This window comes from Cavia porcellus, unplaced genomic scaffold, assembly GCF_034190915.1.
Source record: "Cavia porcellus strain 051 isolate PalLab524CR breed Dunkin Hartley unplaced genomic scaffold, mCavPor4.1 scaffold_10, whole genome shotgun sequence".
NCBI lineage: Eukaryota > Metazoa > Chordata > Mammalia > Rodentia > Caviidae > Cavia > Cavia porcellus.
The window spans coordinates 35685770-35709538 of NW_026947493.1; the positions used below are offsets into that span (position 1 = coordinate 35685770).

The 23769-nt window shown below is 43.5% G+C and overlaps 1 protein-coding gene across 12 annotated transcripts in view; it reads right to left on the minus strand.

Moving 5' to 3' along the window:
* Positions 1–16458: 16458 nt before the first annotated feature.
* Erc2 (ELKS/RAB6-interacting/CAST family member 2) overlaps positions 16459–23769 on the minus strand; it is a 1000708-nt gene continuing 993397 nt past the window's right edge. For 8 of the 12 annotated variants that reach the window (XM_063257298.1, XM_063257297.1, XM_063257299.1 and 5 more), the window contains one exon: positions 16459–19344. In XM_063257298.1, the coding sequence (XP_063113368.1) occupies positions 19039–19344 (306 nt within the window). In that variant the 3' untranslated portion in view covers positions 16459–19038. The remainder of the gene's footprint in view (positions 19345–23769) is intronic. The other 4 variants (XR_010050129.1, XR_010050130.1, XM_063257305.1 and 1 more) reach the window with 1 other exon arrangement.

Sequence of the window (23769 nt, forward strand, 5' to 3'; positions counted from 1 at the left end):
ATCTTCCCACAAAAAGCCCATCTTTTGATAGACTCCCCTGCTCATCTGGCCTTGCCTCTTTCTCCAAGGGTACATAGGGCCTTAGGGACAGAACTCACCGGGTTCTCAAAGCTCCCGGGATCCCTGTCTGCTCCAGCCCCCACCTCCTGAGTCTCCTTTCCTCTAACCCTCTGTAGGCTTTGAGCACATAGTGGCCCTTGGGCATTTTACAATTTTTCCATGTGCTTCAATTCTGCCTCAGGAGGAACAGGAGGCTGACCTATGTGAAAAGAGGGGTCTCTGCCTAATGAATCACCTCAAGGACTATCCCTCCAGTCTTCCCTCTCTCTCCCCCTATTGCCTGTTCTGCCCAGTGGCTAACCCCTGAGATTGATCTCTGGCTACTGGAACCCAACTGCCCTCTGGGTAAGCACCCCAGCTTTGTCATGAGGCAATGGATCTAAAGGACTCATCTCACATATTGTAGCGTGTGTGGCCAGAAGTGACTGGTATGGATGGAGTTCCAGCAGGGCACAGGAGCCACCTGGCATTTGGTGCCCACGGGCCCTAGAGTCCACAGACATTCAGGTAGATGAGCCTACTCTATAGAGAGCAAGCCCATTAGCCCGAGAATTGGCTCCATCTATGTAGTTAGTCTGGAAACACGAGCTACCCAACTACAAACAATTTTTTAAAATTCTGAGTTTTGTGGATAATTGCCAATTTCTCTTGTTCAGTTGCCTTTGTGTCAGAAACAGCCCCAAGAGTTGTACTTGGCATTGTGTTTTGTAATATTTTTTCTAGTGGAACATGGTATGGGCTAGTGGTGAAGAGTGCCAACTCTGGAGTTTCAAGTTCTAGTGCCACTTTCTAACTGTGACATCTTGGACAAATCTTATGACCTCTCAGCACCTCTGAGTTCTCTTAAATGCCAGCATGTGATCAGCATCGAGCACATGGTGTGCTCTGAAGGAATACACTGAGAATGAAGAAGGAGGGTCTTGAAAATTAGGGAGTAATAAGAATCTACTGCTATGACTGCGAATGACACTGGCTCTTCTAGATAAAGTGGCTCTGAAAACAGAGGTTTCCAACTACTTCAAGACTGTCATGGTTTATGGCAGTGGCCCCAAAGCTTCATGGATGAGACCAAATCTGGCATTGTGATTGGTTCATTGTTAGCACTTGGATTGGTGGTGTGTGTTTCACCCGCCCAGGGGTGGAGCCAGAATATGATGTAAAGGTGGAAAGTAGCTTGCTTGCACTGTCTCTCTGTCTCTCTCGCTGTGTCTCTCTCTGTCTCTCTCTCTCTCTCTCTGTCTCTCTCTCTCTCTCTCTCTCTCTGTCTCTCTCTCTCTCTCTTTTTCTTGCCAGTTTGCACCCTGCTGTTTGCAGCAGCCATGAATGCTGCTGGCAGCCATGCCACGCTGCCTTGGAGCCAGCTGAGTATAGACTGAAACTTCCAAGAACTGTAAGAAATACTCCTTTCTTTCCCTAATTTTGGGAGTCAAGTATTTTGTCTTAACAAGTAAAAACTAAGACAGAATTTGGTACCAGAGGAGTGGGGTTGTTGCTGTGACTATACCTGGCCATGTGGTTCAAGAGCCTTTGGGAATGGCTTGTAGGAAAAGTCTAGAAAGGTTTGGAGATGTCATCTGAAAGAGTGGCCCTGGAACAACTTAGGCTGTTCTGTAGGGGAAGTTCTGGTCAGAGCTCAGGAGACCAGAAGGCTGGTAGAAAGCCTGCCAGTAAAGACCAGGCTTGTGAGGTTTCTGCTGGGAAGAAGGACTGCATTAGTTGTTGGACTCCAGTTGATGTAATTTACAACCTGGCAGAAAGTTTGTCTGCACTTTGCTCATGCCCAGAGACTTTACCTGAGACTGAGATTAAGGGCATTGGACTGATTAATCTGGGAGAAGAAATTTTAAGCCAGTCGAATATTGAGACTGTGGCATGGCTATTGTTGGGAGCTTTTAGCCAGATACATGTTGCAAATTAAGAGCAAAATGGCCCAGCAGAATGATTAAAATGTTGTGAGTTTGACCAGAAGGAAAATTCCAGTAAAGCTGTGGATTATAAAGATAGAGCTGAGACTTCAATTGCTGAGAAGGAACAGAGAAATAACAAAGATGGCCAGGGGGTATCTCAGAAGCAACGGGTCTCCATCCTTTGTAGCCTCCATTTCCTCCTTTGCTCAGAGGAGAAAGAAAGCAGAGAATCATGCTCCAGAATGGTGACAGAGGCCACATGAGGTTCCAAAATGGTGATAGCCATATGAGGTTACAAAATGGTGGCAGCCAGGTTCCAGAATGGCGGTGACATAGAGAGGCTTTTCCTCATAATCAGGTTCACAGAACCCAGTGATCCAGGCACTCGACCTCTACAGCCAAGAGAGTGAAAAGCCTGGCTACTGCTCCAGCTGGCAGCAAAGTTTGGTGACATCAATGTGGTACTGATTTTAGGTGCAAGGAAAATGCATATATTCTGAAGTTAAGATGGCTTCTACCCCGATTGCAAAGGGCCTGGGAGGCAAAGAAGTGTGCCCTGAGAGGGCAATATGTAAAGATTTAAGGGTGAGCCAGAGGTGCAGTGGGAACCCCAGAAGTTTGGAAAAGCCAGGAAGTTTGGATCATCCAAGGAAAGCTGCAAAAGCTGAGCAAAGGGGGCTGAAGAGAGAAGCTGCAGGAGCTGATATCCCTGAAAGTGCCCTGAGGGTGGAGTCACCCAAGCCTTTTGGGGCTTGCAACCTGATTGCTTCAAATGCTGAGCATGGAACTCTAGGACTTAATGTTCACTCTGCTGGATGTTGGACTTGCTTTATTTCCAATGCTTTGTGTCCCCATTTGTAACTTTTGGAATGATAATGTTTATCTTGTGCTTTGCATTTCAGAAATGTTTAACCTTGTTTCATTTGTACAGGGGGTTACAGTTAAGAGTTTGCCATAGATCTTTTTTTGGACCAAGGATCGAACTCATGATCTCACTTTTGCCAGGCAGTCACTTATGCCACTGAGCTAAATCCCTGGCACAGATCTTGAGATTTGGGACTTGGACTTTTTAGTGATGCTCTAAATTATTAGGACTCTGGCAACTCTTGGAGCTGGATTAAATGTCTTTTGTATAAAGGATGTGCATGAGTCTTTGGAGACCAAGGGTGGGAATATCATGGTTTGTGTCAGTGGTCCCAAGCCTCATGGAATTATGGATAGGACCAAATCTAGCATTTCGATTGGTTCATTGTCTAGCACTTGGATTGGTGATGTGAGTGTTTCACCCGCCCAGGGGTGGAGCCAGGATATGATGTAAAGATGGGAAGGAGGAGTGTGTGGCTCTCTTGCTGGTTTGCACCTTGCTGTTTGTAGTGGCCATTAATGGCTGTCCCGCCATGCCCCAAGTAAGCTGAGTATGGACTGAAACCCCCAACAACTGTAAGAAGTAAACCTTTCCTTCCATAATTTTGGGTATCAGGTATTTCGTCTCAACAAAATAATTGAGTAAAAAGTAACTAAGTCAAAGACCATATGTAGTTTTGATTTACTCCATTTGCTGTGAATATTCATACTTTTCACTGAAGAAATATGAACATGTTTGATTACTGGGTACTTCTACAGTCCTTACTAAGGTCATTTTAACTTTCAAAAAAAAAATCAAACTTTCCAATGAACCTATCTGGTCCTGAGGACTTCAGATACGCCAATGTGAATTTTATTTGCTGATATTAACCACAGGTGTGCTGAAATTATGCCTTAGGAGCAACAAGCTCTGTCAGCAGGACTTCATCCATGTTTTCCAAGGCTGAAACCCAGAAACCAGCACAGTGCCCCCCCCCACACACACACAGGAGGCATCAGTAGTGACTGAATGAATGAATGGGTGAATAGGTGAAGGAATCATTGCAGAAGATGATGTAGAGGAACCAACTGGAATCCCCACTGAGCCTTCAGTGGGTGGGCCCTAAAGGTGCAGCCACCCTGGGAAGCTAGACTGGGTTGTGAGGACCCATCTCACTGTGGGTGTTGACTGGCTTGGCTGGGAAGTGGCCTAACAGTTGGAAGAGGGATGCAGCCACCCCTCCAGCTGTAAAGTCTCCTGACTGATGGTGCTCCAGTTAGTGGGGTTCTGATCTCCCCTTGCACACTATATGTAGGAGAGGGTGTGTGCTCTCCGATTGAGTCATCTGAAGACACACTGGCAAGGCATCACCGTGCTTCTCTCATTAAAAATGCTTTGGAGTCTGCGGAACAAATAAATCAATATTTTTGGCTGCTCTCCCAACAGGGTTGTTTCACAAAGCAGAGTGCAAGATAAGGAATTTATGAACGACTGCATCCTTGTGCCGCCTTTCCCAGCAGGAGAAAGCAGGGCCTGGATTGTCATTCTGGGAAAATCTACCCTTCTTTTATGCCCGGCAAATAATGTTTTATGGCCCCTGGGTTTATGGGGGTGTTTTAATGATCTGCTGTAGAAAGCGGTTTTCTCTCCAGTCACTAGAATTTGTCAAGAAGGGCTGGAGGCCATAAAAGAGGGACGGGCCCCAGGGACAAACAGGCTCCATCTTCTGAAATAAACTAATAAAGAGCCCCAAGATGTTTACTCCTTCACCTCAGAGTCAAGACCAGCAGGGCCTTGTGAGGGGCTCACAGATGGGCATTAAACAGGACAAAGAGGCCGGAAAGAGGCGGGGGCTTCCTCACACCACATGGCCACAGTCAAAGTAATCCCAGGACACTGCGCTGCCATCCACCGCAGGCCTGTGGGGGACAAAGGGTCCCTTGAGGTTGGAGGACTTCTTTGGATTTAGGTCTGACTCCTGCAGGTTCCTAAGCACTGCCAGCTCTCCTTGAGAGCCAGGTCTCCTGACCTCCCAGAGCAGCCCCTCTATTTTTAGATTCAGGTGCTTTTGGAAGGGCCTGAACAGATGCTCTGGTTTAGGTTTCCTTCCTTTGTTTTGAAGGCCATCATGGCTCAGCAGGCATGAGACTGAATCTTAGCTCAGTCGCTTGCTCATGGAGTGACCCTATGCACAGTCACTTTGGGGCCTTAACCTCCTTACCTGCAAAGTAAAGAAACAAACATATTAATGTTGTCCAACAATTAAGAATGTATGAAAGCCCTCCATCCAGCATCTGTCCATGCTGATAGCTCCACAAACAGTGGCTAGAAGACTAAGAGTGTCTGTCCTTGGGTTCCTGAGTAAAACCCCAAAGTGCACGAAGAGTATGAGGAAGACCGGACAACTTGGGGGACACTGGGAGAGAAAAACGTATGGCAAGCAATTATACAGTCACCTGCCCTGGCTACAGGGAAGAATTCAGTGAGAGTGAGGCACATAACTGCCAAGGTACTGGGGAGTAATGAATAGTAGGTAACATTTGTAGGTAACGATTGCAGGTAACATTTGTTGTGCCCTCAGTATATGTGTTCAGTGCTGGCCCTGTCTAATGTTGGTTATTTCTCCTTCACAAGGTGGACCTTATTATGTGCACTACATGGAGAAAAGGAAAGAAGTCACAATTCCAACAAATATGAGCTGCCTTAGTAGAGCAGGAGTTGATGCCTGGATACCCAGTTCAAGTCCCCTTCTGCAGAACTGCCGAAGAGTTGTTCTTATTTAATTTCTTACTTCAGAACCAGGACTCACTTTTCTCCTCTGTCATGAATGACACCATCTGTATTCTGCAGCTCACCCATTACCTTATCTTGTGCCAGCTTTGGACCTGGATTCCCCTGCTCTCTGAGAAGAGCTTCGACTTGTGATTCTGCCAGGCCAGCTCTGTTCCTTCTTCCTCTGCCTAGAGTCCTCCAAGCAACCCCTGCCCCACCCGGCCCCTGCCACGCATCTCACCTCAAGTCTCAACAACTTTATCTGCTCCTCCAGGTCATCGGTGTCATCCTGTGTGTGTCTTCCCCTGTCCTTCCCATCTGGCACCCTCCCCCTTGTACTCACCCACCTAAAGCAGCACCCCCCTTCCCTTGATTCTGTACCTCTGCACTGAGTATGCTTTTCTTCCTTCATTCTGATCTAAAATGATCTCATTTCACTTGCACACATGTCTGTTTGTCTAGTTTTTCTTTTCCTTCTCTAGTACAAGCTCCAGGAGGGTAGGGATCGCATCTGTCTTGTTTAAGCTGTCACTGGCCTATGATAGGCATGGAGAATATGCCTTGAATGAGAGAAGGAATCAAGGGATGGCCTTAGCCATGGCCTGTTACTGCTAAGCAAGAGTTTGGATCTCAGTAGTCAGGGTCTAAATTATAGAGATCTAACCACTTTGTTTCATCTACCCGTGCAGAAAGACAAGACTGTTTCTTAGAATGTGTCTTCCTAGTTCTCCAAATGTGCCCTCACTTCCCTCTGGCCTCTCCCACACACCTCTGCCCCCTCTCTCTGTCTCTTTCAGTCTCTCTCTCCCCCTCTCTCTTTCCCTCTCATCCCCCCCTCTGTTTCTCTCTCTATCCCCCCATATATATATATATTATATTTTTTCTGCAATAAACATTAGATTACAAGAGTATAGCTGTCTCTCAGATACGCCGGTTTCATTTCCTTCAGGAAATATGTCTAGATGTGGATTCACTGTCTCATCCGGGAGTTCTGTGCTTAGCTCCTGAGGAAGTGCCACTGTCTTCAGTGTTTGGTACACTAATTTACATGGCCCTCAACAGATGTCATTCTTCATTGTTAAACAGAGCTACTGGTGGAAAAATTTTAAGACAGCCACAAACAGTAACATTACTAAATGAAAAGGATCAAATTGAGCCATTGAATCACTTAGTTGGTTTTTTTAATACCAAGCAGCATACAAAATAACCAGAAAGCGGCTTTTGTTCTCAGCATTCTCAGCATCTATCTTATCAGAGCAATTTCACATATTATTAAATTTCAACTTGAGTTATTTTAATATAATTTTTCTCCTTTTCAAATATTCCTCATTGCCTTAAAAGGGACTAAAACTAAGTCTAAATAGTGGAATTGTATCCCAAGTCTTTTGAATTTTGTGTACTTTGCCATAATGCTCAACACTGAATCAGTGACTTGCTATGATTTCCCAAATATATCTCAATAAATCATTTAATTTTATATAAAGTTTTCTTTTCCCCACTCAGTTTAACCTTAATGCATTGATCTTTAAGTGTCCATTAATATCAAATGACAATTCACTGACTCTGAAAAACATGAGAAACACTCCCAGGTCAAATGATCTTGATGTTGCTGAATGTACTTAAAGTGAGTGGTTTTAATTTAAGCCAAGATTTCTGCTTAACCTAGAAGAAAAGCAGTTGCTTGTTGGAAGCACCACAGAATTCAAGGAAGTGAAATGAATAATGACCAAGGATTAAAGCTACCTATTTGGATGGGTGCATATATCTACCAGACATACACAGCAACATGATGGTTCCACTCACATGACATCCATGGCCAGCTCTCTTCTGCTCACCGCAGGGGCACCATCCTCCCGCCGTGGCCTTCATCCTCAGTCATGCAGATATGTCATAACAGAGATTAGTCAGCACACAAGAGCCGTCCTCCCCTCCGCACGCTCAGTTCAAAGAGGTTTGAAGATATCTCTTGTCTGTTTGAAAATGGGATTCAGTCCACAGGATACCAACATCTCTCAAAATTCACCAACAGAACATAAAAGCAAATCATAAATATAGAGACTCAGCTAGTTGGGACTGAATTACAGCACACACAGCAAATCAAAGAGCAGTTAAAATGTATGGAAAGTAATGGACACACACAAGATAGACAAGACATTTGTTCATTTGTTCACTCACTTCTTCAATGTTTGCCCATTCAAATATCTGTTGGTTACCTATGATGCATCTTCAACCATGCATTTTAACATGTACTGATGTAATACCTATGCATCCACCCACTCACGTGTATCAGTGTGTATCAGACCGTGTTGGTTTGTCCATTTTGGTTAACAGACAAGCACTGAGTACTAAGTGCCTGACCTAAACATGCTCTAGGACACCTCAAACACATGGATGACCTGCAAGTCTCTGAGATGCTTATACACAAATTCTAGATGTAAGTGCTGTTTACAGAAGGTCATTGGGCCAAAGTCTTAGCTAAATATGTCTGGAGCTGGGCTAAAAAGAGTTTCTGAAACATTAGGGATCCTTTTGGGCTAGTTAGATTACCCTAGAAATCTATCCAAAAATAGTAGCATCATAGAAGGCATGCTATTGCTATGCACCGATAGTAGGCTCAGAGAAGAAAGGCACTTTGGACTTTGTTAGAGAAACCCAAATAGTCTGCTTTACAATATTGATGACCTCAATGAAAGCAGAATTTCTCCATTCCTTTCCAAGAGCACTCACACTAGTCATACTCATACAGTGTCACCAGTACCAACCAGCGCAACATCAAGGGACATCTTCATACCGATGATGAGGAGAGCAGACTGGAAGAAATAAAGGAAGCAACTTGCCCAAGCTAACAGGCAGAATGTCAATGAGCCTTCCAGTTCAAGAACTGTTTCCTAAGAACAAGAGCTGAGAGGGAAAGTAGAAAAGGCAGAAAGAAAGCAGAGAAGAGAGGAAAAAGACAAAACCCAAGAGGAACGGATAATGGAAGAAAGGGATCAAGAAAGGATTTAGGGAGGGGGCAGGATGCCAAATCAATTCTCCCAGAAGAGGAGCAAAGAGGCGTTGGGCCTGTTTCCCACTCTGACCACAGGTGACAGATCTACTGGACACCACACACTCATGTACATCAGAACTGGCTCACCTGCATGCTGCATCCACTTGACAAAATGTTCACGTGGCCAAATTAGATTGCTTATTTTACTTACTTTGAAGCCAGCTGTGCAGTAGTGTAATGGTACATCTTCATTTTGATTCTGGCTGTTGTTCTTATGTGGCATCTGTACTGTTTATAAAGGAGAGTTATTATCATCTGGGCCTGAAACTGTACCTGGACTCTGAACAATATCACCCAGAACAGGGTCTTGGCTCGCCACTCAGGTAGGTCCTATGTCACAGATTCGACTACATTGTCAGGGGTTTTGTTTTGTTTTGCTGTTTGTTTGTTTGTTTTTGCAATAATGGGCTGAAGAACCCATTCCCTACTGAGTTTCTAACCAGCTGGCTGTAAATGTGGAGTTTCTGGGGAAGCACTGGGGAGCACCACAAGACAAAAGCCGCTTTGCAAATGAAGGCAGAGAAGTCAGTACAGCCCAGAACAGCTGAGAAAAATGAGACCTAGGCCTTGGCCCTCAGTGGAGTGCATTGATTCTCTGGTGCCTGGGCCCAGTACCCTCTCAGCTGATCTTCCTGTCTTTCCTTGACATTTGAGTTGTGCTTTATCTCCTGGAATTGAAGTTCTGAGAGTATAGCAACATTTCTGCATCTTAATATTTAAACAAAAATGACAAAATAAGATTACGTTACATGGAAAGTACCTGTTTCTTCCTGGGGATTGGACCAACTCCACAGAAACTAAAGGATCCACGACCTGAGAACCATCCTTGGATTCCCTTAAGGTATAGCATGTGGTCAGGCCAGAGACAGGGCACACTATGGTATGAATGGTGCCAACTGGGAGGAGAACCCAGGGGTGAGAGTGAGGCAGGCAGCATCTCGGGGGCACCAAGAGGACCAGCTGGCGAGGCTGGGGCCAGAATAGCGTGTGAGCAGCTTTTTTAAATAGGGTACTTTAAGGCTGAGTAACAGATGATGCAGCTTCCGACTAACACATTCATAGAACATGTGGCTTTGACATATCTGCATTCAGCAGTGGGAATGTCAGTAACCGTCTTTTATAGGAAGATGCTTGAATTCTGTAGTTTTCCTAATGCCATTTCATTTGGAATCATAAATTAAATGGCTTGAATAAACTAAGTCCACTAAGGGTTGCCTTTGGGTCTTAACAATTAAAATTCTCAGAGAAGAGAAAGAAGGGCCTTAGATAGTCTGTGCCCATTAGGAATACAATTTAAAATAACCATTTTCTCCACATGGATCCATCAATGTACTCCACAGAAAAATACCGCAAGTCTCCTGTGTGCTAGCTAGAGCTACAGAGGTAAGTGTTGGAGACCACAGTATTGGGGGGAAGAGAACTCTGGAGCCAGGGTGAGGACTGGAATCTAGCTTGTCTATTATTAAATAATGGGATCATTTACTTCACCTCACAGAACCCTGGTTTAGTCTCCTGTAAAAGGATTAGCAGCAGCACCTACCACCACACATCGCTGGGACAATGGAACAAGGGAATGCGTTTGCTGTGCTCAGCACCATGCCTGGCATGTAGTTCATCCTCGGTGAATGTCACCTCCTCTGTGCTTCTCTGCAGTTTTGCACCTGGAACGTCAGGAGATTGGGCTAAATCAGTCATGACAGGAAAATGTGCTATGGGAATTTGCAAAAATCCACAACACACAGTTGTTTCCTTTTGATTTGTCATTTTCCTAAATCTAGGGTGCTCACCAAGCAAGGCTATTAATAGGTGACTGTTAACACAGGCTTTGATGCATTGGCTTTTGGTTATCTAAGGATTAATCCTTCCTGGCACCAGCAAAGAGGTGCAGTTATGATCACCTGCATTACTAATGTGGGTAATAATTCCTGAGAACTTGCCATTTGCCAGGCATCAAGGTAGCCCAGGAAGGTTGAGTAATTTGCTTGGGTTAGGATTTGCCACAAGTCTGTCTGACCTCAACAAGCAATGAGGGTATTGTGGAAACCTCTGAGTGGGAATGCTCTGAGTAATTCTCTCTGGCCGTGAAATCATAGCTCCTTCCTCAGAGTTCCATGTGTTCCTTGGACAGAGGAGGAAGTATGGTTTCCTGCAGGAGCTCCAGACTACTGAACAGCAAACAGATCAGAGAGTTCACAGGGACGAAGGTTCCTGCTTTGGCAATGGACCATTCCTCAGTTGTAAGAAAGCAGAGAACATCCCTCTATAATAATGACTCCACTAAATGTAGCTCTAAAACATTACCAACCAGAATCAGAAAATGGTAGAACGTTTTCTTTCTTGAGAATTTTCCATGACTTTACTAACATGACCCCATTAATCCACTCAATACTCAGATGAGATAGGTAGTTGGAAGTTATTATTCCCACTTTCAAAATAGAAATTTTGAAGCCAAGAGAGATTAAGCAATTAGTCTGAGGTCAAATGGTGAGCCAGAGACTGATCTGGGAATGAAGCAATTATCTTCTGGGATTCTAATCAAATGCAAAAGCTGATTGGCTAGCTACCACTCTGTGCTCAAGTCTAGTTGTATTCCGTTGGTGTAAAATGACTTTGCAAAACACATTTTCTGTGGCTGCATCTGGCTGGTTTGGATGGAATGGCTTAGTATCATTCTCCAAATTGACCTCAGGTTTTCTACAGTACTGGCCCCCAGAACACAAAACAGCAACAACAGAATACAGCTTTTTGTTTCTTACTGCAAATGTGTCTATTTTACCTAGCTGGGTTAAATTTAATCCTGCCTGTGAAGATAGTTTTGTAGGGTAGAGCAACAAGTGTTCTATACAGAAGTCCACATTCATTTCTTTAGAGATAATTGGTAGCACAATAAAGTTTTAAATAGCAGTTTGCAATTTCCCTGATGTTGCAATTAAGAAAAGGTGAATGTAAACTATTTTCAAGTTATACAAAATCTGGAGCCCAATTACTTACCTTTGAGCTCATGATCACTCTTTAGTCACCTGTTCTTTACTCTTTTGTAGGTATACCAGACAGTAGAAGAAGTTTTAGGATCCAAAGCATGCATTGGGAAAAAAGAAAACTTGCAGGTGAAGCAGGAGAAATCTATATTTTGAGCTAAAAATTCCAGGGCATATGCATAAAAAAACTAGTCTAGAAAGAAAATGCCCTAATGATCTCTCTTGTCCAGTCTCAAGAAAAGCCTGGAGCAAACCTTTATTTCTTCCTGCCTACTTGAGTCTTTGGAGATTTAAAATTAATCATTCTATTATCACGTTTGACTGGTTTGGAGCAAAGTAAGATTTCAGTAAAACCGTACTCATAGAAAAGAAAATAAGGCTCTGTCATTACCTTGGTGGGAGGACACCCACATTTTACACATAGCTATGTGTGTGTTGCTGTGGGCTTACTCTTGAAGAATTTACAACAGCCACAGTTTGTTTGGGAAGACAGATCTGAATTCGGAGAAATGCATCTTCCATGACTTCATGATCTCAGAAAGTACAAGAGATTGGGAATCACTCGCCCTAAGAAACTGGGCAACCTTTCCTCAATCCTAGGGTCCTGCACTGCGTGGTCAGCTCTTCTCATAAATACAAAATGTGACCCACGCCTCCCACAGAAATATCTTGCTAAGGCATGGATACTACAAAGAAGAGAATTTAAATGCTTATCACTGCCTTCTTTAAAAAAATAAATAAATACTTTGGGGGAATCCTAAGCCAACCAGAATTCCTTCCCTACAACCCACCTCCCTCTCCTTTTTTGTAAACTGAAAACTGTGATGCTTAGAAGTCAGAGAATCATGAACAAGAATTTGAGACCTAGGTCCACACCTTGAAAAAAGACTACATGAACATTACCAAGTGGAATTATAGAGTTTTGGTATTTCCAAAACTTCTAATTTTTGTCTTGGGGTATTTCCATAGACTCAATGGAGCTGGCTTGTCTAAAGGATGCTGAATTATCTGACACTACTCGCAAGCAACCATGCCATAGAGTCAATTGGGAAAGGCACCAGATGGATTTTAGTCACAGGCAAAGGTACTGATTCCCAATCAACACATAGCTCATCCAAAAGCCTTCGTTCTAAAGAGTATGAATATGCAGCATTTGGGTGGGGAGGGGGAAATGGTCCCGTGCAATCCAAGTGTTTGTGATAATACTCATGCCACAGCAGCACTGGTCCTGCTTCTGTTTTTTCTAACAATGCACACATTTCTTCTACCAGTTGGTCAGATTGCTCTTGCATTTTAAAAACTTGGCATTTTATTGTCCAACATTATGTTCTTGATGTGAGTTCAGATGTTTTGTGGAAGCACAAGGAGGTAATTACACGAGTCTTTCCTTCCCTGTCATTGGCAACAGTCACCAGGGAAATTTACAGCCCCCAATATCCAGATCTGGAAACCGGTTATTAAACGTGGTGGAGGAAAACCCTGACGTGGCAAACGGGATCTCAAGAAGACCAACTCAACTCGGCAGCAGCTCTGTGGGAGAATGGCTGAGAGTCTGCAAGTGACCATTAAATGTCGTTCGTTAAGTAGTTTTATTTTTCATAGCATTGCTGCTAATAACAGCTATGAGTTCCGTTTCTTCAGGATCTGGTAGGTGGTTGGCATCATGTTATATGCTCATTTGGTCCCTGTTAAAGATAAAGAAAATAGCGCTCCAGGACTGAATTATAATTGTAGGATAAAGAAACAAACACTCAGGGGGCAAGTAACGAGCCTGTGGCATGTGGTGGAATCAGGATTCTGATGGAAGCTGTGACCTCAGATTTAGTCAGAGACCAGGTGGGTATCACTGTGGGGAAAAGCTGCAGGGGTGATGTTGTAGACAGAAGTGAGAATAGTGGAGAAATAGTAACTTCCCTGACTCTTCTCCAGTCTCCTAGACTCCAAGCCTAACACTACTGCTCTAATTTTTAAAACTTTAAATAATTTATTTTAATCTAGATGCAATGGTGCATACATATAAACCCAGTACTCTGGGAGGCTGAGGCAGGAGTGCAAGTTGAGCCCAGCCTAGGCAACATAGCAAGCTCTATATCAGAAGGAAATCACAAGGGGTGGGGGCTGTAGCTTAGCATGAAGACCCTGGGTTCAAGACCCAGTGCTTAACAATTAAATTATTTAATTAATTAGAAAATAATTTCAAACTTACGGAAAAGTTGGAAGAGTAATGAAAACCACACTCGTACCTCCCTTTCCCAGCTTCCCAGTTTTTACGTTTCACTGCACGGACTTCCCATCTTCTTTGTCTTCCAAGAGTGTGCTCTCGTCAGCTCACCCCAAGCCATTTGATCATAAGCTGCAGATGTTCCCTCCTCAACGCTAAATTCAGATCCACGACCCATGACCCGGCCAATCACCACTGTGTGGACGCAGAGGCTTTGTCCCGAGCTGATGAAGGTCTCCCCAGTCTTTCTTAGGAGGAGTCAGTGTCACTACAGACGACTTGTTACCGCTCTGCACCGCACTGACTCTGTTCTGATGTGGGGAAGAACCTACGCCACTCACAATGACCTCTCTAGGCACGGATGCTCCTGCAATCCAAGAGGGAAAGGCAAAGCCAGAGAAGGCAGAAGTCTTCACAGAGAAGACAAAAACTTGTCCAAACAATAAACCTATTGATATAAACAATTTTGGTGCAGAATAATTTGGAACGTTTTTCTTCTTTGGATAGTGCATAATCCACACAGCCACTTGATTCTTTCAAGACGGGGATCCAATCACTTATCTGTGTGGTTAAAAAAATTTCATCACAAAGGGTGGAGAGTAAAGTTAGTGGGCAAATACTATCTCAGCCAAGTAATCTAGCCCATCAACAGCGATAACACAGATCGCCCTTGATGTCGGCTGTGGCGGTGAGTGACGCAGTAACCCTGTGCCTATCACAGAGATCAAATGCAACACAGAAACATGGCTGCATGGGTACAAGTGACACCTGTGTCCCAGTGCCCCCTACTCAGCTATTTGACCCGGAGCTCCCTGTATTCCCTAAGCAGTGGATCTTGCCAGACTGGGATCCCAGACAAGGCAGACCATCTCACTAGGTCTCCTTTCACTCATCTATAAAGCAGGCTGAATAACTGCACCTGCCTTACGGGGTTATCATGAGGATAAAGGAGTTCTTGGGAGCACAACACTGCTACCCATGAGTGCTCACTGCTTGCATGTTGCTTCTGTGCGCCTCTACACTATTCTCACTGTAAAGTGTTGGTCATGACGGCACTTACTCAGGAGACTGCATCAAGGGTCACGAAAGCTGAAGCACGCAGTCTTGAGATCATGGTCTGACTCCTAGCAGACAGGAAGTGTTCAATTACTTATTACCCATGTTTATTTACTATCAGTAAAATTACTATGGGAGACCAGCAATTCCAAGAATTAGAACATGCCTCCAGTCCTTTTGTAACAGCAGTCTGTAGATACTAGAAGGACTCAAAGTGGGCTCGGAGGCCAAAACCTCAGTATACCATCATTAAAACCGTGGGCCCAGTGGAACTGAAGGTAAATGTCAGCCCGTGGGGTGGTTCTACAGTGTGTGGGCTGCTCCCCGACTTACCAAGCCCATGCGCTTTTGAGCAGCAGGGGCTCCTTCTGGCCTCCTGGGCTTACATAACCTTAGTCCTGATTACAAGCCAGATGCGTTGGGAAGCTCTATGATGTCAAAAATTCTTGTCCAATTAAAGTTTTTTTCTACAAAAGGCAGCAATCAAAATGCTAAACAACTTCTCAGGTCCACTCAAATGTACCTGACTGTGAAGGAATTTAAGCCACGTAGTCATAGGGTACTGAAATAAAATGATATTTCGTATGCTGCCTCTAGCTAACTGGAAGATTTTTTTTTCCTTTTTCTCTTTCCTCGGGAGCTTTCAGAAAGGTGTAGTCCTATATCCAGGTAAACTTACCATGTATACCTGCATCAGTCATTTCTGCCTGGGACTCAGTTTCCCCATCTGATATGAGGATGATAAATTACACAATATATCACATAGTTTCTAGCAATAACTCTTTGCTTTCAATCCTGGTAAGATTTGGAAACACATTCTATAGGCTATAATTCAAACTTTCAAGAACTAGCTCTGCAGGCTCTAAATGGATACTCAGCCAAGAAACCATGCTCTGTGATCCACAGGTGGGCTGAAGGGCAGGGAGTCCTTGCAGGGAGGATTGTGTGTGGGCATTCAGATGGTGGCTGGGCTAGCTATTATTTGTCCTGCTGAGTTTTTGTGTCCCTTTCTTCTGGAATAGAAACTGTGTTTTCTCATTGGAAGCTGCCACTCCCACAGCCAGGAAGGCTGTCAATCATATGACCTCACACCCTGCAAACTCCTTCCTAAAAGATAATTGAATGCATGATCCAAAAAGAACCAATAAGTGTCCTTTTAGGCGGTAGATATGGATGTTTGGAGAGAGAATGTCCCTACTCTAAAAGTAAATTCTCAACGAGGTTCAGAGACATCTTTGGCATTGAGTGAAGACAGCTCAGCAGAGACCAAAACCAAACCAATGTAAGAGAGAGAGAGATGAGAAGAAAGAAGAGAGAGAGAAATAAGTAAAGACAGAAAAAGAGGGATCAGGAGGAAGAGATTGCAAGAAAGCAGGACCATGAAAGGGAAGGGAAACAGAGGGAAGGCAGAAGGAAGGTACTGCCAGTGACTTCCTCTGTGTCCAGCCCTGTTCAGTTAAGTGAGTCAGAAACTTCTGGGTTTTTTCTTTACGTCCACTGGGTTCCCATAAACCCCAAAGTATTAGAAACCACTAGGATTGAAGCATTTATTAGAGATGGAACAAACTCACTTCAGAAAGAAACAAGGTTTATTTGATGACTATAAACAAGGCGATCAGCACAAAGTACTTCTCATACACATGATAAACTTATGAACTGTACATACCTTGTACATTATACTTCTACTGGACACAAGGTTACAATGACTGGCTAATACATGCCCACTAGTAGTTTCGAGGGTTCCTTAGTTTTATTTATTTTTTTCATATCGATGTCCATAATCACATGGTCAATATCACAACCCACATGCCACTCACTTGAGAAAATATTACAAGAAGCACTATCAAACGAGGGTCTCCGGAAAGTAGATACATCGACCCTGGCAGCATTCAAACACCACTCTACACAAGAACATCGCAGAGAGAGCTTATGTCAACACATTTGAGGTCTCATCATAAACACTGTTTAAAAATTAAAACCCACTTTCAAATGGAAGTTGACACGCTGTTAACGTGCATATTGAATACACAAAATCATTAAATACAAAATTGAGACTGTACATATAAATCAAATGGGGTATAAAGTACAAGCCTGCTTTGCACATAGTAAGACTTAGACCAGCTTTTCCTAAATGTTCGCCCCAACTCTTTTTCTACATTACAATTAGAAGGGAATTTGCTAAAGTCTGCACTAAGAAAATACCTTCCCAACATCACAGTGTTTGTTGTAAACCCAGAGACTATCTTTCATGTGTGAAAGGGGTGTTTTCGTAACTTCCAAACATCAAGAGAATATTACATAAAATGAGAAAAGATGCTGTATTTGATGGGATTTAATTTTAAGGGACTAAACAAGATGCTACATAAAAGGAAAACCAATAATACTTTTAACCAACAAAAATGGGGCAGAAATAATCCCCAAAACAACAGCTGTGACAAAATTGGCACACACATAGAAAGAGCTAACTATGCATATTTTGTTCAGCTTTTTGTTTTTCTATTTCAATGACCCTATTTTTCCTACTGGATTTCCTACTTCCTATTTCAAGTATTCAGTTGCAGAGTTCAGGTCAGGACCTGGTTGCAGGAGGCAGTGAGGACAAACCATTCATGGGGATGAGTCTATGGCCTGGGTTTTCAGTGTGACATTGTGTCGGAATGTAGGAATTCACCTTGCAAAGAACTCTGCTCACTTCTCAAATCAATCCCTACATCCCTTTGATAATTAAAGGACAAATTCTTAAAACATGAATGTACTTGGGCTGTTTATGCAACATGTAAGCTTTACACTATTTAGTATACTCACTGACAATAAGAACAAAGCTGGAAGCACAAACTTGCTTGAGTATATGAATCCTGTGCACCACAAATAAATGGTGCAACTCAGACAGGTTCATCTTCCCAGCCTTTAATATCTCTGTGGCTCCGCAGAGAGGCCCAGAGTTAATTGCACCAACATTTTAAAAAGTAATAATAATGACTAAATTCAATGCAAGACTTCAGGAACGTTTGTTTAGAATCTTTTCCACAGCAGCAAAGAAAGACAACTATATTTATTAAGGCCACTCATGCTTAAATTCACTGTTTGTCCTTTAACAATGCAGGTTTTTATCTCCCACTTGCATACATGTGGAAGGGCTTCTTCCATTGACAAGAGAATGGATCAATATAAGAGTTGCACATGTTTGCCAGACTCAGTCATGAGTTTTATGAAACTATAATAACTTTAATACTTTTATTCTTCAGAGGAAGTGGTAGGAGTTTAATTCTCCTTAGAACCATGTTACTATATATAAAAGACCTTGAAATTTGGTCTCTTTCTCTGGCATGTGCTTAAATAATGACTTGTTATCCACAGACATGTTGTAGAGAGCTATATACAAATACACAGCTTTTGTGATTGTTCTTCATTCATCAATGATTTCATGTTGAATGCTGAAAATGCTTTGGAATCCATGTTGGAGACATACTTTTAAAAAAAGGAGAAATGACCCCTCATTTGCAGAAGAGCTAACACTGTTTGCACAGCATTGGATCTTGAAGTGTGAATGAGTCCCAGCTTTTTCATGGAGACCTGCTGGGAGGAGAATGGCAAGATCCTGAGGATTGGTTACATCCCAGCCACTGGGCATAGGAACACACAGGACAGACATGCAGATGCCTCAGGGTTTTGCCACTCTCCAGTACATAAGCAGGGAGACACAATTATGAATGACCAATTTAGATGTGCCACACATTGTCAGAGACACACACCATATTCTCGTAAGGCGATTTCTTGGCAAGTATTATTAGTGGTTTAAAAAATTGATTTCATTTCCAACCTGGCCCAGAGGTAACTATTGGTTACACCATCAAAATGTGGTTCTTCAAACAGCACATTAAAGAAATAGAGGAGGGTAAAGGCTCGCGAGTTTTGGTGTTTGGGTTTCTTTGTCAGAGGTTCCATGTGTCGTGATAAACAAACACTGCCAAAGCCACTCACTCACAGCAAATTTACCTGGTTGACAATCTAATGCATTAGGAATGACCACTTAGACTGCACCAGCAGGGCAGCTGGAGATGAAGCTAGTTGTCCAACAGAAGCTGAATCCACATTAAACGTTCCATGGAGTTCTCAAGTATCCAATGAGGTTTAAGTAACACAAAATGTTATCAAGTAAGGGCATTCAGAATGGATGGACACGTTTTACACGCCCACATCTCACAAGAAAATGGAGGGTTTGCCTTTTTTTTCCTCTTGTGCATTCTTCCTTTCCAAGATAATCCAAGTCCACACGAAACTACATGAGACGATGAAGGAAATATTAAGTAGAGCTGAATCATGGTCGATAAAGAAAGTGAAAACTCCCCTTCAGTTCTGCAGAGCTCCTCCCGGTGCTGCTGGATAGTGATGTAAACCGCACTGCAATAGATTATCAGGGTAGAGCTGTGCTTCCCTCTATTCAGCCCTTCTGACAGCTGCAACAAGAAAGCACACGGTTTAGCAGCGAAGAAAAAGGCCCGGTGTCCACAATCCTGCCCAAACCGCCCTGACGCAGTGTCTACAATCCTGCCCAAACTGCCCTGCGTGGCCTCTCTACCATTCTCTTTGGTTGGGATCTGGTGGGAGCAGGGAGGGGGAAATGGGGAGAGAGCACAGAGAAAACACAAGGTGAGCAGGAAGTTAAATTATGTCCTGTAGATGCATCTGAGAAGAAACTTCTTTCAAATGTGTCACCTTTATGTATACAGGACTCCTACTGCGCAAAAGGAAATGGAAAGGAAATACACCCAAATAGTCCAGTGACTCTTTCTATGTGAATGAGTTAGGCACCAGACTTTTGCCTCATGTTTTGCTATAATGATTATAGATTTACATTTTTATAACTTGGTCCATGGAAATTAGAGATTTAAAGACAGTCAAGACACCAGAAACCTTAACATTGCCTTATAAATCATCTAAGAGCAACCATTTAAAAGAATATTAGAGCCAACAATTCCATCCATTGATATGTGCCCCAATCTGAAAACAAGCATTCAGACAGGATTGTACTCTAATATTCAAAGTATTATTATTCACAGTAGTCAAAAGTAGGCATCAACAGAGAAATAAATGTGATAGATACATACAAGGGAATATTATTTGGTCATTAAAAAAGAAATCACGCTCTGGTGTATGCTACAAGGTGAATGGCTCTTGAAGACCAAAAATAATAAATGATATGATTCATTTATATGAGATACCTAGAATAGGAAAATTGACAGATGCAGAAAATTGATTACAAATTACCACAGCTAGGGAGAGGAGAAAGTGGAGAGTTATTTGTCAATGGATACAGAATTTCTGTTTGAAGTGATGAAAAAATTCTAGAAATGCATGATGGCAACGATGGGAGAGACTGATGAAGGCACTTAGTGCCCCTGAAGTGTACCCTGAAAAGCAGTTACAATGGTAAGCTTTATGTTGTGCATGCTTTACCGTAATCAACATTTTAATAAGAATCGCCTTAGAGTAGACTGAAACAAAGTTGGCTTTCACTCCCACTTTCACAGTGGCTTGTGCATGTGTCTTGTGCCAAACATACATACAGACAGAGGCACCCATCTACCCACTTCATGCCCCAGGGCACAGGTATGCAGAAGTGCCCAGGTTCTCCCACTATCCTAGTGCAGGACTCTGGGTATGGAACACAACTGCTGCCTGGGAAGAAACCGTGAGCTGGATGAGAGGAGGGGGCCTCTCACACTGTACTTTCAACAGTGGCTTTCTTTTCTAGGATGCTCGACTGTGTGTGCCTGAGCAGTTCAGTCACATAGAGCCTCCAAGTGCTGTGGGAGGTTCTGGGCACACAGCAATAGTGCAACTCTCTGGGGACTGTAGCAGGGAGGGGAAACACCACACACACACACACACACACACACACACTCACACACACACACACACACACACACACACACAGATCTGGGGAGCTGTCTGAGTCGGTGGTTAACACGCAGCATTGCTCAGGTCACACTGATCAACAAGAATGCTAAAGGTCCCAGTGTCTACACAGGTAGGCAGCTATTTCAAGCTATCACGAAGCAATGCAGATGAAATATGTGGCTTGGATGAACTCTGCTAATTCATACTCTGAGGAGTTTGGTGTAACCCTTCTGGTTAAGAAACTTGAATCAGGGCAAAAAATGACTTTTGCAGAGCCAGAAAGTTAGGGAGTTCCTAGAGCAGATCATATTACTCATTCTGGCACATAAAACCTCTGCAAACTGTGTATGAAAATTTTAAGTCAGAGCACGCTTTCTGTTTCATGAGCTGTGCATAGCTCTAATTCTTTTGTGTATTAAGAATTTCTTAATCATCCTTTTAAAGGGCTGACCAATATATTAAAAGGTCACATGATTAACAGGTAAAGGGAAACCCAAAGTAGTATTAAAACACACAGGTCATTTTTTTACAGATGGGGAAATGAGTGAAAAATAATTACAGTGAATGTCCTCTGTCCTTGATGTTTTTCCAAGATAAAGCAGCAAAGAACAATCATTGATTCAGTTGTGAGAAAGGCTTCCAGCTGGGTGACAGGTCACAAGGTAGAACACAGTGCCTCCCAGTTACAGCACTGCTGCTTTTGGGTAAGGTTTATGCGGAAGAGGAGAGAACTTTCAAGTATTCACCCCTTGAATCAAACAATCCATTCACTAGGAGGTCAAAGTGGCCTGAGGTGGGGCGGGGTCATCGGTTAGAAATGCAGATGATCTCTTGTTGAGGGGAAAACAAGAATATGCTTTTTAAGAAGCAAAAAAAGGAGTTCTGGTTTCCAGCAACAAGACAGTCTGGGTGCCGCTCACTGTGAGATAATCCCTGACCAGTTCTCTGTCACCTGGATGGTCACGGCAGTACCCCCCCCCAGCATCTTTCCTTAGTCCCCAACACTACAATTTCTTAAACAGCACTGTTTCCATGGTGATGGCTACTCCAGCCACACATTCCCCAGTGAGGCTTTACAGCCCCTGTTAACAGCCCCTTCACATAGCATCCTGTGCCTCCCAGATGGAGGACCCACAGGCATGCAGTCACGCTGGTCAGCCTCCGCAGGCTTCGCTGAAACCCCCCTCATCCGCTGCCTTCTGCACTTCCCCTATGCTGAACCAGCTTCTGCTCCGCTGCAGCTCTCTCTCCCTTCCTCTCACAAACACGCCATTCCATCGGGCAGGCGCTGTACCCAGCGCTGACCTGACTAATCTCTTCTTACTCTGCAGTCTCAGCTCAGGCGTTTGTGTCTTTCTGGGAAGTCTCATATGCACTACAGGCTGAGGCAGCCCCTGGCCACATGAGGCCAGGGAGCACAGGAAAGGTGGCCAGTCCGAACTGAAATGTGTTGTGTGAAACTGGACTTTGAACACTTAACATGAAAAAAAGAGTGCGAACTATCTCAGTGACAATGGTTTATAGTGACTTTATGTCAAAATGATAATCTGGATATATTGAATCTAATAAAATGTATATTGCCATTAACTCTGCTCACTTTTTACCAGTTTTTAGAATGTGGCTTCTGGTAAACTCAGCATCACAAACATGGCTTGCATTCTGCTTTCACTGAACAACCGTGGTCCAGGCCAGTGGTGGAGAGCCTAGGGCACACGTGCCAGCACATGAACACAGAGTCGCCTCTGATGGTGGGTGAGCCACAGTGCCCAGCAGCCAGGCACTAGATAACAGCTTGCCTTCTCTAAACTAAAACCTCAGTATTTAGGTCTGTAGTGTAGTTGGCACTTTGTGATGACTAAGTGGGTTGTGGGCTGCAGTTTGAGCTCTTAATCTCTGAAAGGTTTTCCATCACTCACTTGGGTAGACTGCAAGCTCCATGAGGGCAGTGGTGGGCCAGGCCTATTACCGTAGGGTTCTTTGTCCTTTGTACGGTACATGGCACAGGGAGACCTCTTATTTTTTCTGCAGCTATTAGAGAGTGATAAAAGTAGACAGAATCCTAAAATTTCCCAGCACTCCTCTCTACAAGATTTCCTACCCTTATTCCTAACTCTGGGACTGAAAACATATTAGACCATGATTATATTATCTTACAGAGGTAGCGAAGGCAACTAACAGTTGACTTAATCTGAGCAAGACTAATATTGACACGAGTGCTTTATCAGCAGACTTTAACTGTGGCAAAAGAAATGGGGTGAATTGTGAAATATCATAAGATGCACTGTGCCGAGGCAGGGGGAGCCACAGGGCAAGGACGTATGAGAGGCCTTTAGGACGTGAGGATGACCACCCGCGGACACCAGTGAGAAAACAGCAACCTCGGTTCTAGAGCCACAAGAAGCAGAAACCTGCCAACAGCCCAAGTGAGTCTGGGAGCTCTCCATCCCCGGAGCCTTCCTGGTACAGACCAGCCAAGTCAACCCTGTCTTTGCTTTTATGAGACCCTAGTTGAGCATAGAGAGCCCAGTTGAGCCCATTTGAACTTCTGACCTACCTATGGCACTGTGGAACAGTAAACCAACACTGCTTTCATCCACTAAACTCACAGTAATTTGTTAGGCAGCGGGAGAAAAAGCACATGGTGCTGCTCTGTGTTAGGCAAGGTGCTTTGTGCCAGGGATATTACAGTGACAAGGACAGAGGAGACCCACACTCTCACGGAGCTTGCACACCCCGGGGTAGAGAGACAGTGAGCAAATACACAGATCAGTACCAGAACGGAGACAGGGAGCTGTGATAAGTATGCTTAAACTTTATTAAGTGACTGACAATATGATATGATTTTCTCTTGATAGGAAAGATATTCAAAGTACGTCAGCGGAAAAAAGCTGAATGTATATAGATAGATAGATAGATAGATAGATATTATTTATGTCTGGGAGGTGCTTGAAAGTATTCTTTATTTATTTACTTATTTATTT